The sequence below is a fragment of the Hibiscus syriacus genome, unplaced genomic scaffold, assembly GCF_006381635.1.
Source record: "Hibiscus syriacus cultivar Baekdansim isolate YM2019G1 unplaced genomic scaffold, ASM638163v2 tig00110482_pilon, whole genome shotgun sequence".
Lineage (NCBI taxonomy): Eukaryota > Viridiplantae > Streptophyta > Magnoliopsida > Malvales > Malvaceae > Hibiscus > Hibiscus syriacus.
This window is the reverse complement of record NW_024062758.1, coordinates 3,237,402-3,249,144: the sequence shown is the minus strand read 5'-3', so window position 1 is coordinate 3,249,144 and position 11,743 is coordinate 3,237,402. Positions and strand designations below refer to the sequence as shown.

The window sequence follows — 11,743 nt, the reverse complement described above, 5'->3', positions numbered from 1 at the left end:
TTACTTTCATAGCAAATTCAAGTGTTTGGCAGCTTTGGAATTCTGGGCTGTAGTTCTATAAAAGAATACTTTTAAATAATAAAACAAAATTTACTTCAACCAAATTGAAGGAAAATGATTATGATCAATTCAAGCAAAGGGAATCGATTTTTAAAAATCAAAATATGATTACATTAATTACAATTTATGTATAAAACAGAGCAAAACAGTTGGCTCGAAGGCTACAAGCATTCTAGTAAAGGATATATTCAAAGGACACATTCAAGCAGAGAACGAACAGCACAAAACACCAAACACGTGCATGGCCACAAAGATCTGGACATCGAGATGCCCTCTGTTAAAAGGCAAAATTCATATTCATAAAAGCAACAGCTTACCATGTTCAGACAACATTTATTAAACAATAAAAATGGATATCTCAACGAAGCAGTACTTATTGCTCAAAAGTAATCTAAAGCATATTAAAGTAAGCTAAGCAGTGTGCCTCAAAATATCTGATCGAATGAACTAATACGTCGAATAGTTGTCACTAACCCCAGGTCTGATCTTTTTATAAACTACCATGCCAATAGGAAGAATGCAAGCAAGTGCAAGCTGAAGTTGATCCGAGCTGCTTGTTCGAATAGTTATCTGTCCGCTCATCTTGTTGTTCAATCCAGCACGAACTGCTATTTTTGAACTCCGTCCCACAGAGAACTGAGACTGAAAATTGGCACCCAATGCCAGGTCCCCTCTCCATTTGACTAGAGACAAACCCAAAGAGGATTGATCCTGGCCGATTGGAAAATCTGCGTCTCGGAGCCGCATTTCTAGATTGGCTCCATATGCTGCATCACCTTTAGACCTCACAGTCCCAGCGCTACCAATTAACATAAGCCGCTTTCCAACAACAATCTGATCCTCGAGTTTGAGTCCAGTTGCAACATTCTCACCTAGAAAAGTGACAGAAAATCCCGCTGCTGTTTTGTTCCTTTTGAGATTTTTGAATTTGGTCTCCCCTCTTACAACATACGCTAATTGCTTTCCAACTTTTTGGATGTCAAAGCCAGCCATGGTTGATCCATTTTCACCATGCTTGGCAGAAACCGAAGAATCCAAATGGATGTTAGACTCTTTCTTATCCTTGGTGAGTTGCACAGACACTGCAGCAGGAAACTGGCTGGCAATTGCTAGACTATGTTCAACATTAACACCATCATAGCCACAATCATGGTCCCAACCATGTGTGTCCAAAACTGGCCTCGCCATGAACTGATTAGTTGGTTCCAAGAACCGATACCTGTACGCTGGATTATCAGCATCAAAGGAAGGTGGCAGGACCATATCAGGTAATGGAACTGGTACAGCAGCCGGGCCACCGTTTTCCTGATCAACATCTTCCCCCATGTTACCATATTCATCAACGGCAGGCTTTCCTTTCTTCATCTCTCTCATTCTCCTCAGCTCCTCCCTCCACTGCTTTTTCTGGAGGAGCTTCACACGGTAATCATACTCCTCAAAATATGCCTTCCTTTGCTCCTTGGTAAGCTTACCAAGCTGCGCTTTCCTTAGAGGTTTGAATGGTGGGAGCTGGTCATACTCATCCTCGTCCTCTTCTTGATCCGAATCAGATAAATCAGCCATATCAATATCTGAGTCACCATTCTCACCACCCTGATCAGTGGAGAGTTTAGGATGGCTACGACACTGCAACAACCAAGATAACAAGTACGGAAGAGGAGGAGATCGAACACGAAAACCAAAGAGCTTCCGATGGTCAAATGGATCTTGAGGTTTGGTGAGAGAATTTGCTTCAGATAAGACTTTGATAGAGTAGCATAACAACAATAGTTGAGGCCTCCAAGTTTGACCATTAGGAAGAACCTTCTGGCCATCTCTATTCTTTCGGCATGACGGATGATTTTCAACAAGACAAACAGGATTCATCAAACTTGGATTCATCATGCGTAGATCGCCAACAGCCTGAGCAACAGACTGCTGAACAACATGGGAACGTTGGGAAACAAACACCTCATAACTCAAAGGTGAACCAGATGGTCCGTCAGGGGGTGCAGAAGCAGCATGAGTCAAAGCAATTAAGGCATTTTTCCAGATAGAGGAGCCAAGAGAATTAGTGATTGACCTTAACAATGGCAGATCATTAAGATCCCGGGTCTGGCTGTCCAACCGGTCGACATAGACAACAATATCAGGGAGACACTTCTTTATGAATTGTTGTATAGAAGCCAGGATTTTGCGATTGGCACCTTGCTCCATGGCTGAAGATCTCAAACCTGGGGTATCAATGATCCTCAATTTAACACCGTCTACCATTCCTTTAATCTCTTTCACAACTGCTGTGGCAGGTTCAAATGCATCAATTGAGGTCTTCACCTCACCAAAGATTGAATTTATTGTGGCGCTCTTGCCCACGCCAATCTTCCCAAGCACAAGTACGTTTAAGGAGAAGCTTAAATCATCTTTACCCTCTGTTTCAAGCTCCAGAGCTTTCCTCTTAGCAGAATCAACGCTAAACAGTTCACTGGTTTGCCTCCCCGCAACAAGTGCCAGTCTATAAAGAACTTGTGCTGCTATAGAATCTTCTGTTGAAAGCCTGAGCCTCTGAACAAGTCTCAGGAATTTGACTCTTATAAGCTGTAACTTTTCCAATTTTATTTTTTCTTCTTCACTCAAGTTGCTGGAGTCTCTCTGACTTGTTACAGCAGTACTAAATATGTTGGGCCTGTTTGGTCGAGATGCAGATCTTGCATTTTGCAGTGAGGATCCTAAACCTGCAGGGCGTTCAACAGAGAAAAGTCTGGAACCATCTTGAGAAGTTATAGTAATGTTACTGCCATCAGAGCCACCACCAGTTGCTGCTTTCAGGAGGGCAGCCAAAGCAGCAGAATCAAATAACTCCTTCCCCTCCCCTTCTTCATCAGTATCCCCTTCTTCATCAGAATCAATGGCAATCTGACCATCATTTGTCTGAGAATGATCATGAGAAGTATCAGCACCAGAGTGAAAAGCAATGGCAGATCCTCTCTCTAGCTCTTCCAAGAATTGCTTAGCAGCTTCGGCATCCTCGAAGAACATACTTTCAGTCTCTCCATCAGAATCTGAGCCTCCAATTGCAAGGCCTTCACTCTGACGATGCTTCTCTTCAATTTCACCTTCAAAACTAACTTCTTCAGAAACAGTAGTTTGTTCCACAGACTTTGGTGAATGAGATTCTTCTACTGCCATGGTTACCAATCTTTTGTTTTGAGAACCACTATCAGAATTCTCCATTTCATGAGCTGCCATGATTTCAGTAGGTTGAGGAGAATGATCCACTGGCTGAATTCCATCTCTACCCCCTCCATCTATTTTATTAGGAGATGTTTGTTCCAACATATCTATACCCGTCTCCTCGTTGAGGTCATTCAACTCGGTTCCAGAATCATCTTTACCAAGCAGACTCCCACCAGCAGCATCAGCTTTCCTCTCAGCATCAGTTTCTGAAGTCTTCTCAGGGGCCAAGACCTTGGAAGTTTCAATTCCATTGGTCGCCTTATCATGACTAAGCTGATTAAAACCAATGTTCAAGCCCGCATTCCCAGCAACTGGAACTACCTCTACCTCCTTAATCTCATTTGTCTTAATGCCCAAAGCATCTCCAGTTAAAGGTGTTGCATCAACAGCCAACTCCTCTCCACTGGAAAACTTCGGAACATCGGCTTCAACTACATTATAATCCCCTTCTTCGGCAATCATAGGATTGACAAGCTTGGCTCCACCATCTGTGACCGAATTGTTCTCAACCATCCCAATTCTACCTTCCTCTCCGCTTTCCATTGATGAAACAGATTGGTTAGTTTCACCAACGGAGCCCATTTCCACCTTGTCCTCCATATCCCCATTAACAACACTTCCAATATCAGGCTTTTCCATCGACTCCTTGCCTCTGAATTCCTCAAAACCATTATCACCACCCTCAAGCGAGTCGTCTTTCAAAATCTCATTCGAACCATCAGAACCATCAAAAGGGGCATCGCTAACATCGCTAACAAAAGGGTCAGCCACAAATGGCCTCTGTGGTGCTGTTTCAAACATCCCCACATCTTTCTCGTTATCACCAGTTATACCATTTTCATCGGCTTTCAAATCATGTTCGCTAACGGAACTAGAAAGCAAAATTCGGATTGGGTTACTCGAATGCGTGAAATACCAGACTATAAGGAGGAGGAAAAGATAAGGTGGAGTGAAAGCCAAGGGTTTTGTAAGTTCGTAATTTACCGTATTATCTGTTTAGAATTATTTATGACTTTATAATTTTTTTTTAATAAGCGTTGTGACTTTATAATTTTTTTTTAATAAGCGTTGTGACTTTATAATTTTCATCGAAAATGGTTTTCATTTTATTTTTCCATGTCTTATCTACAAATATATATGCTTAATGGACATTAAAATTAATTAGTCTAATAACTACTAGTTATATGCTTAATGGACATTAAAATTAATTAGTCTAATAACTACTAGTTATTAATCTATTATTAATATTAAATTATAAAACAAGCCATTCTTAGATTTTTTTCACACATTATAAAATTTAATATATTATGTAAATCTATTAATATATTACTAATATATGTTTATTTACTAATTCATTTCGTTTTTTTACAAGTTAACTAGATTTTCACAAGAATTTTATATTAATAATATTAAAGAAATGATAACCATTACAAGAAAGTAATTATATTATAAAGAAATGATAACCATTAAAAGAAGTAATTTTTTTAAAGAAATGATCATCATTAAAAGAAGTAAATATCTCATAATCTTCTAAATTAAAGTAGTATTATGAGTTTTTTTTATTAAAAATTTAGATAAGTATAAGATAATATATGCTTTAAGATAATTTATAATCATTTAATATTGAATGTTCACTCTCATCATACATAGTGTTCAAACCATCTTATAGTCGGGAGACTCAATTAAATAACATCTTATAGTCGAAGATTATTTATCTTTCTTTACCCTAATATTTAAAATGAATTTAATTATAAAACCCATGGTGTGAAGATATGATATGAAAAATTAAAAAAAAAAGTCATAAAAACGTAAAAGATGCAAGTAAATAAAAACAAAATTTTATTTTCTAGAATAAAAGTATGAAAACATGTTTGATAGTTTTATAATAGATTAATTTATAGTAGTATAAAACTATTTAGATTCATTTTTTTAAAAGAAGGGATTAAATGATCATGTCGGAGGGATTCGCCAAGCATTCCATTTTTAGCTCTTGTTTAGGGAATATATAGGGTTTTAGATGTGTACATTGAAAGATGAGTTCAATGAAAAATACAAGAACGGGTTGGGAGGGATTTTTTATTATATTTAACTATTCAGCTAAATTAAAAATTTACTTTAATAAGGAAATTTTTACTTCATTAAACTAGCTCCAAATTTTAGTGTAGATAAATCTTTTTTGTTGTTGATAAATTTATAAAATATAAGATATTATTTAGGGGTAGATGATAGAGGTAGATAAGGAGGGGGGAATTTTGTTGAGAGAGTTGATTTTTGGTATTAAATAGGTGAAGTTGAAGATAAAGTGTGAGAAAAATATATATAGTGAAGAAAGAGGGGAGGAAAAGCAAAAAAAAAAAACTTAGAGAAAATAGTAAGTTAGATTTAGTATTTTTATTTTTATTTAAGTAATATTATATTTCTTGTCTAGTTTTTTTTTTAATTTTTAGATTGTATATGATTATAGATATAATTTTAATTTTACGCATGTAATTTCAGTAGTTTTGGTTGAATTTTTTTTGTTTAAACAAGTAAGTTGGCTTAGTTTTGTTTAAAATTTTAGTGATAATATGTATTATATTTGTTTAGAATTTTAGTGGTTTTCAAGTAGTATTTTTAAATTATTTATCATTTATTAGTTGAAATTAAGTATGTTAATAGTATATTTGTTTTTGAACATGCTGAGAAAATGAGTGATAAGTTTTTAGCGATTGGCCATTACAATGAAAAAAATTTGGAAAACTGATGTTGGGGTTGTATTTGAATCTGAAAGCCCTATGAACATGATGTTTAAAAGGAAAATCACGGTTCAACATTTACATGAGATGATAAAAATGAAAATTGGAGGTGAGATTGATGGTTTGTGGTACAAGTGGAAGACATGTTACAATCTAATTAAATATTCTACATCTCTTCGAGATGATAATGATGTTGTAAGCATGATTGTAGTACATGAATCAACAAATACTCAAATTATTGAGTTATATGATGAGGTGCGCGAGATATATGATGTTCCTGGCTCATCCAAAAACGTATTTGGAAATTCATCTAAAATGAGTTTCTGTAGAGGGACATCGAGTGCATTTCATCCATATGGCTACCCTTCGACATACGCACATGTTGATCCAAATGCTAATGTTGAAGTTGAAAACCTTTTAGGTCGATGGGGGAACCACTTGTCGATTCTAGCGAAGATGATGAAGAGAATATCGATTTGATTGGTGATGACCCTATTTTTGGTGGCAGTAAATTTATTTCTAATGATGACGTAATTACATTCAATCAACCTCCCGCTCACATGAACGTAGTATATTGCGATGCGATGAGGGCACCTATATTTCTGGATATGGTTGCGGGTAACTCTCCTGACTTATCGGTTCAGATTTAATTTAATGAAAAAGAGGAAGTTGCATTTCAATTAAAGAGTATTACATCAAAAATCACATGGACTTTGTTGTTGTAGAATCCAACCCGATAAATTTATTTGTAAAATCCGTTAAATATGGAGAAAAGTGTAATTAGAAGATCTGAATGTCTAAACTTCAAAGGAAAAATACTTGGGTGATCACAAAGTACAATGGCAATCACACATGTTTACAAAATTCCATCCAACATGACCACCGATAATTGGACTCGAATGTAATATGTGAACATGTGAAGATGTTAGTTGAAGCAAATCAAAAATAATTGCACAGCGATTTAGAGTGGTTCGACTTTCTCAACCAAAGTCTACGTCCACTAACTTAGCTATCCACACTAAGGATTTTCCAATAAATTCACTAATTTGTTCTTTCTTTTGAGGACACAAAGTAACCTTACAACTCTCTCAAGAATTATACCCCAATTCTTGAGCACACTCTCTCCCAAAGAGAAATACACAAATTCAACAAACTTACAAGAAAACCTCACAAGGTAAGATGTTTGTACAATTCTAGAACAAGAAAAGAACACTCAAAAATGATTACAAATGAGCACAATGTGTATTCTTGAAAGCAAAATGAATATTGAAAGAAAATTGGCTTGATTTTCACAAACTTAGTGTTTGATGCTTTCTCTCTTATCTCTCAATGATTTCTTGTTGATCAATGGCTTCAGAACTTGTTTAAATATACCTTGGGATGATTCTTACTGTTCGGAACCATTTGGATGAAGTTAGAGTCGTTGTAGTGTAAAAACCCACTTAAATTTGTCTGTTGGGAGCGGGGGGTATCGGTACCCCTTCATAGGGTATCGGTACTTACAGTGTAAAATTCAAATATTTCGACTGTTATATACCTGAGGGTATCGATACCTCCTGAGGGGGTATCGGTACCATTGCATGGGGATATCGATACCTATGAGGGGTATTGGTACCATCCGAGCATTCTTTTATTTCTTGAAACCAAAATGTTCATAGGGGTATCGATACCCTATAGGGGGTATCGATACCATACTAAATAAAATTTATTTTTGGCTCGAAATACTTTGTAAAAATTATTTCAAAAAGGATTGAAATAAATATTTGAAAATTTGGAGTAATAATTTTCATATTTGAATAATTTAATTGAATATATAATTCAATATAAAATCTTAAAATTCTTTAACACTTAATTTGTTATATCAAAACTTCAAAATGTTTTCAACAATCTCCCCCCTTTTTTGATATAACAAAACATTTTAGTAATTTTAAGATTTTCTAATTTGAAAATCATTTTTGAAATCAAGTTTGAAAAATTACAATCCCCTTACTCGAACATTTCTCCCCCTTTTTGTTAAATCAAAAAGAAGACTCTAAAAAGTTTATAAAACAAGTTTTTGTCAATTGATTTTAATTAGATAAAGCTTAAGCTGCTAAGATCAAAATCAAGAGAAAGGTTAGCCAATAGTTTCATAATTCAATATTCATAAATATAGTGAAATGGTAAATTGGTCATTAGTACTAAAATGAATCAAAAGAAAGAGACATTTAAGATCGATATTCAAATAAAAACATTCAAACCAACAATTACCAACTCAAACATCCAAAATATCCATAACAAATTCAAATCACAAATATTCAAAGCAAATTTAAACATTCACAAATTCAAATATTCATAAGCATCAAAATGTTAAAACAATAAGTTCTAAGTTCAATCCAAGACAACTAAAGCAAAGATATTATCAAGCATCCGTAGGAGGATCGGGAGGAGATAGATGTGCCCATATATTAGCCACATCTTGTGTAAGTGCATCGAGTCTATCGTCCATAGCATTGAATCGGTTATTCATTGCTTCATGGTTAGCTCGAATCTCTTGTTGATTCTCTAATTGTTGAGCTCCCAAAGCAGATAAATGAGACTCTATGGAAGTTAAGCGTGAATCCATGGATGCATATCAGAAATCGAATGTCTCCATAAAATATTGAAAATATGGAGGTATTTGATTCGCTTGTCGTTCTTGTTCCTCGGGCTGCTCTGGCTCATCGTCGGCCTCATCAATATCTTGCATTAGTTGTTGAAGCTAGGGATCGTTGTCTGTTGTCAGTGGAGCTCGTGAAGAACTAACTCCTGGAGTTTGCTCAGAGGATCGAACCCATTCACTGGTTTCCATATCCTTTGTCCATCCCGATCTCGTTAAGGAAAGGAGATTAATTTGATTTTTGAGATGGATGGCTACATCAAGCTGTACCCTAAGCTCGGCCTTTTTAAACAAGTTACTCAGTAGACAACCGTAAATTAGACTTGGACAAATTTTCTTATTAGGAACGATATTCACGGTGTCAACAAGAGCAGAAAAGATAATCTGAGGTAGGTTAATTTTCTTATTATTCTGGATACAATGTATCCACCATAAATCTAAGGCTCTAAGAGTGGAGTATTTTCCTCCGGATGGTCTAAACCACCAAGAGATCATAAGAAAGAAATCGATCGTGATGATCTAAGACACTCGCACTCGATCTAACCTTGTAACGGGAACCTACGATTTGTTTTTCATTATATAATCCATTATCGTCTAAGCCAAAAGCATTTTTCATTTATTCTTAAAAGTATTAAAATGATTTAAACACTAAGTGAAAACAGGTCAGTTAAACCTAATTCTCTCCTAAGTGTCCAAAATCTTTCTTTGTCTAAAGGTTTTGTAAAGATATCCGCTAATTGATGCAAAGTATCAACAAATTCTAGAACTACACCTTCCTTAGTGGCATGGTCTCTAATGAAGTGATGTCTAATTTCAATATGCTTAGTTCTAGAGTGTTTGATGGGATTTTTACTGAAACAAATAACACTAGTATTGTCACACTTGATGGGAATGGTACCTACTTCAATTCCATAATAAAAAAGTTGTTATTTCATCCATAAAACTTGTGCACAACAACTACCGGCTGAAATGTATTCCGTTTCAGTGGTAGATAATGCAACACAATTTTGTTTCTTTGAAAACCAAGAAATCAACATATTTCCAAGGAATTGGCAAGTACCGGAGGTGCTTTTCCTATCTAATTTGCATCCTCCATAATCCGCATCAGAGAAGGCATGCAATCTAAAACTAGAGTCTCTAGAATACCAAAGTCCTAAACTATGATTGTCCTTAAGGTATCTAAAGATCCTCTTAACCGCTAGTAAATGTGATTCCTTAGGATATGATTAAAATCTAGCACATAAGCAAACACTAAACATAATGTCCGATCTACTTGCGGTTAGATAAAGCAAAGAGCCAATCATTGACCTATATAATTAACATCCACATATTACAAGCAAAGAGCCAATCATTGACCTATATAATTTAACATCCACATATTTACCTCTTTCATCCAAGTCAAGCTTTGTAGAAGAACTCATTGGAGTGGCATAAGTTTCCCATTTTTTCAATCCAAATTTCTTGAGCATATCTTTGACGTACTTAGCTTGATTGATGAAGATGTCATATTTTTTTTGCTTGATTTGGAGTCTCAAGAAAAATGAGAGCTCCCCCATCATGCTCATCTCGAATTCACTTTGCATTAGCTTAGAAAATTATTGGCAAAGAATATCATTAGTAGAACCGAATATTATATCATCAACATAAATTTAAACTACTAAAAATCTTTACATTTATGCTTCAAAAATAATGTAGTGTCAACCTTCCCTTTTGAAAAACCTTTTTCGATTAAAAAATTTGACAATCTTTCATACCAAGCTCTAGGAGCTTGTTTTAAACCATAAAGCGCTTTTGTCAATTTAAGAACATGATCCGGAAATTTTGAATCTTCAAAACCTGGAGGTTGTTCCACATACACTTCTTCTTTTATAAAACCATTTAAAAATGCACTTTTAATATCAATTTGATAAAGTTTGAATTCATTGAAGCATGCAAATGCTAATAACATTCTAATTACTTCCATGCTAGCTATGGGAGCGTATGTTTCATCATAGTCTATGCCCTCTTCTTGAGTGTACCCTTGAGCAACAAGTCTAGCCTTGTTTCTTACTATATTATCACTTTCATCAAGCTTATTTCTAAATACCCATCTAATACCTACAGTAGATTTATTACTAGGCCTTTTAACTAATGTCCATACTTTACTTCTCTCAAATTGATTTAACTCTTCTTGCATAGCCATAATCCAATGTTCATCATTTAATGCTTCTTTAATATTCTTAGGCTTTATGCATAAGATAAATGCAACATAATTACAAATATTTCTAAGAGAAGATCGGGTTGTTACCCCTTTGGATGGATCACCTATTATTTCACCATCCTTGACATAGTTGTATTCCCTGTGGTAAGAGACTTCCCTTTCTTCAATGGTTGGATTCTCGAGGGGATCATGAGTTTCCTTATCTTTCGTTTCTTCCTTTGATGATTATTCTCCAACATCATTTCTAACGTCATTTGCTTGTATAATACCTACATCATCATCAACACAAGAATCATTCCTCGGAAGGGGATTATCATCGAAAACAACATGTATAGGCTCTTCTACAACTAAAGTTGTTTATTAAATACTTGATAAGCTTTAGAATTTAAGGAATAACCCAGAAAAATTCATTTATCACTTTTAGCATCAAATTGCCAAGATTGTCTTTACCGATGTTAGAATAAAACATTTACATCCAAGAGGATGAAAATAGCTAATGTTAGGTTTTTATTTTTAAAAAGTTCATATGGAGTTTTCTTCAAAATAGGTCTAATCATTACTCGATTAATAGCATAACAAGCGGTATTTATGGCTTCCGCCCAAAAATATTTGGCAAATTATTTTCACAAAGCATGGTTCTAGCCATTTCTTCTAAAGTTTGATTTTCCTCTCAACAACTCCATTTTGTTGAGGGGTTCTAGGTGCTGAAAAATTATGGCTAATACCATTAGAATTGCAAAATTCAGTAAATCCAAGATTTTCAAATTCAGTTCCATGATCACTCCTAACACTAGTTATAGAGTAACCTTTTTCGTTTTGGATTACTTTTGAAAACGTGATGAATTTTTCTAATACTTCATCTTTAGTACTTAAAAATAGAACCCAAGTATATCTAGA

General features: G+C 35.1%; 1 protein-coding gene across 1 annotated transcript; it reads right to left on the bottom strand.

Annotated features, from left to right (window-relative positions):
* Positions 1-377: 377 nt before the first annotated feature.
* Positions 378-4,149, bottom strand: LOC120128941 (translocase of chloroplast 159, chloroplastic-like). Its single transcript, XM_039146544.1, has 2 exons — positions 3,235-4,149; positions 378-3,195 (listed from the first exon to the last, which is right to left on the bottom strand). Exons 1-2 carry the CDS (start codon positions 4,072-4,074, stop codon positions 508-510), a joined length of 3,528 nt encoding a protein of 1,175 aa, XP_039002475.1. The 5' UTR covers positions 4,075-4,149; the 3' UTR covers positions 378-507.
* Between the last annotated feature and the right edge of the window lie 7,594 nt (positions 4,150-11,743).

Coding starts and splice junctions, on each gene's coding strand:
- LOC120128941 (XM_039146544.1), bottom strand. CDS start 4,074: ATGTTTGAAACAGCACCACAGAGGCCATTTGTGGCTGACCCTTTTGTT. Junction 3,196..3,234: donor GTGGTTCTCAAAACAAAAGA/TTGGTAACCATG, acceptor CATTCACCAAAG/TCTGTGGAACAAACTACTGT.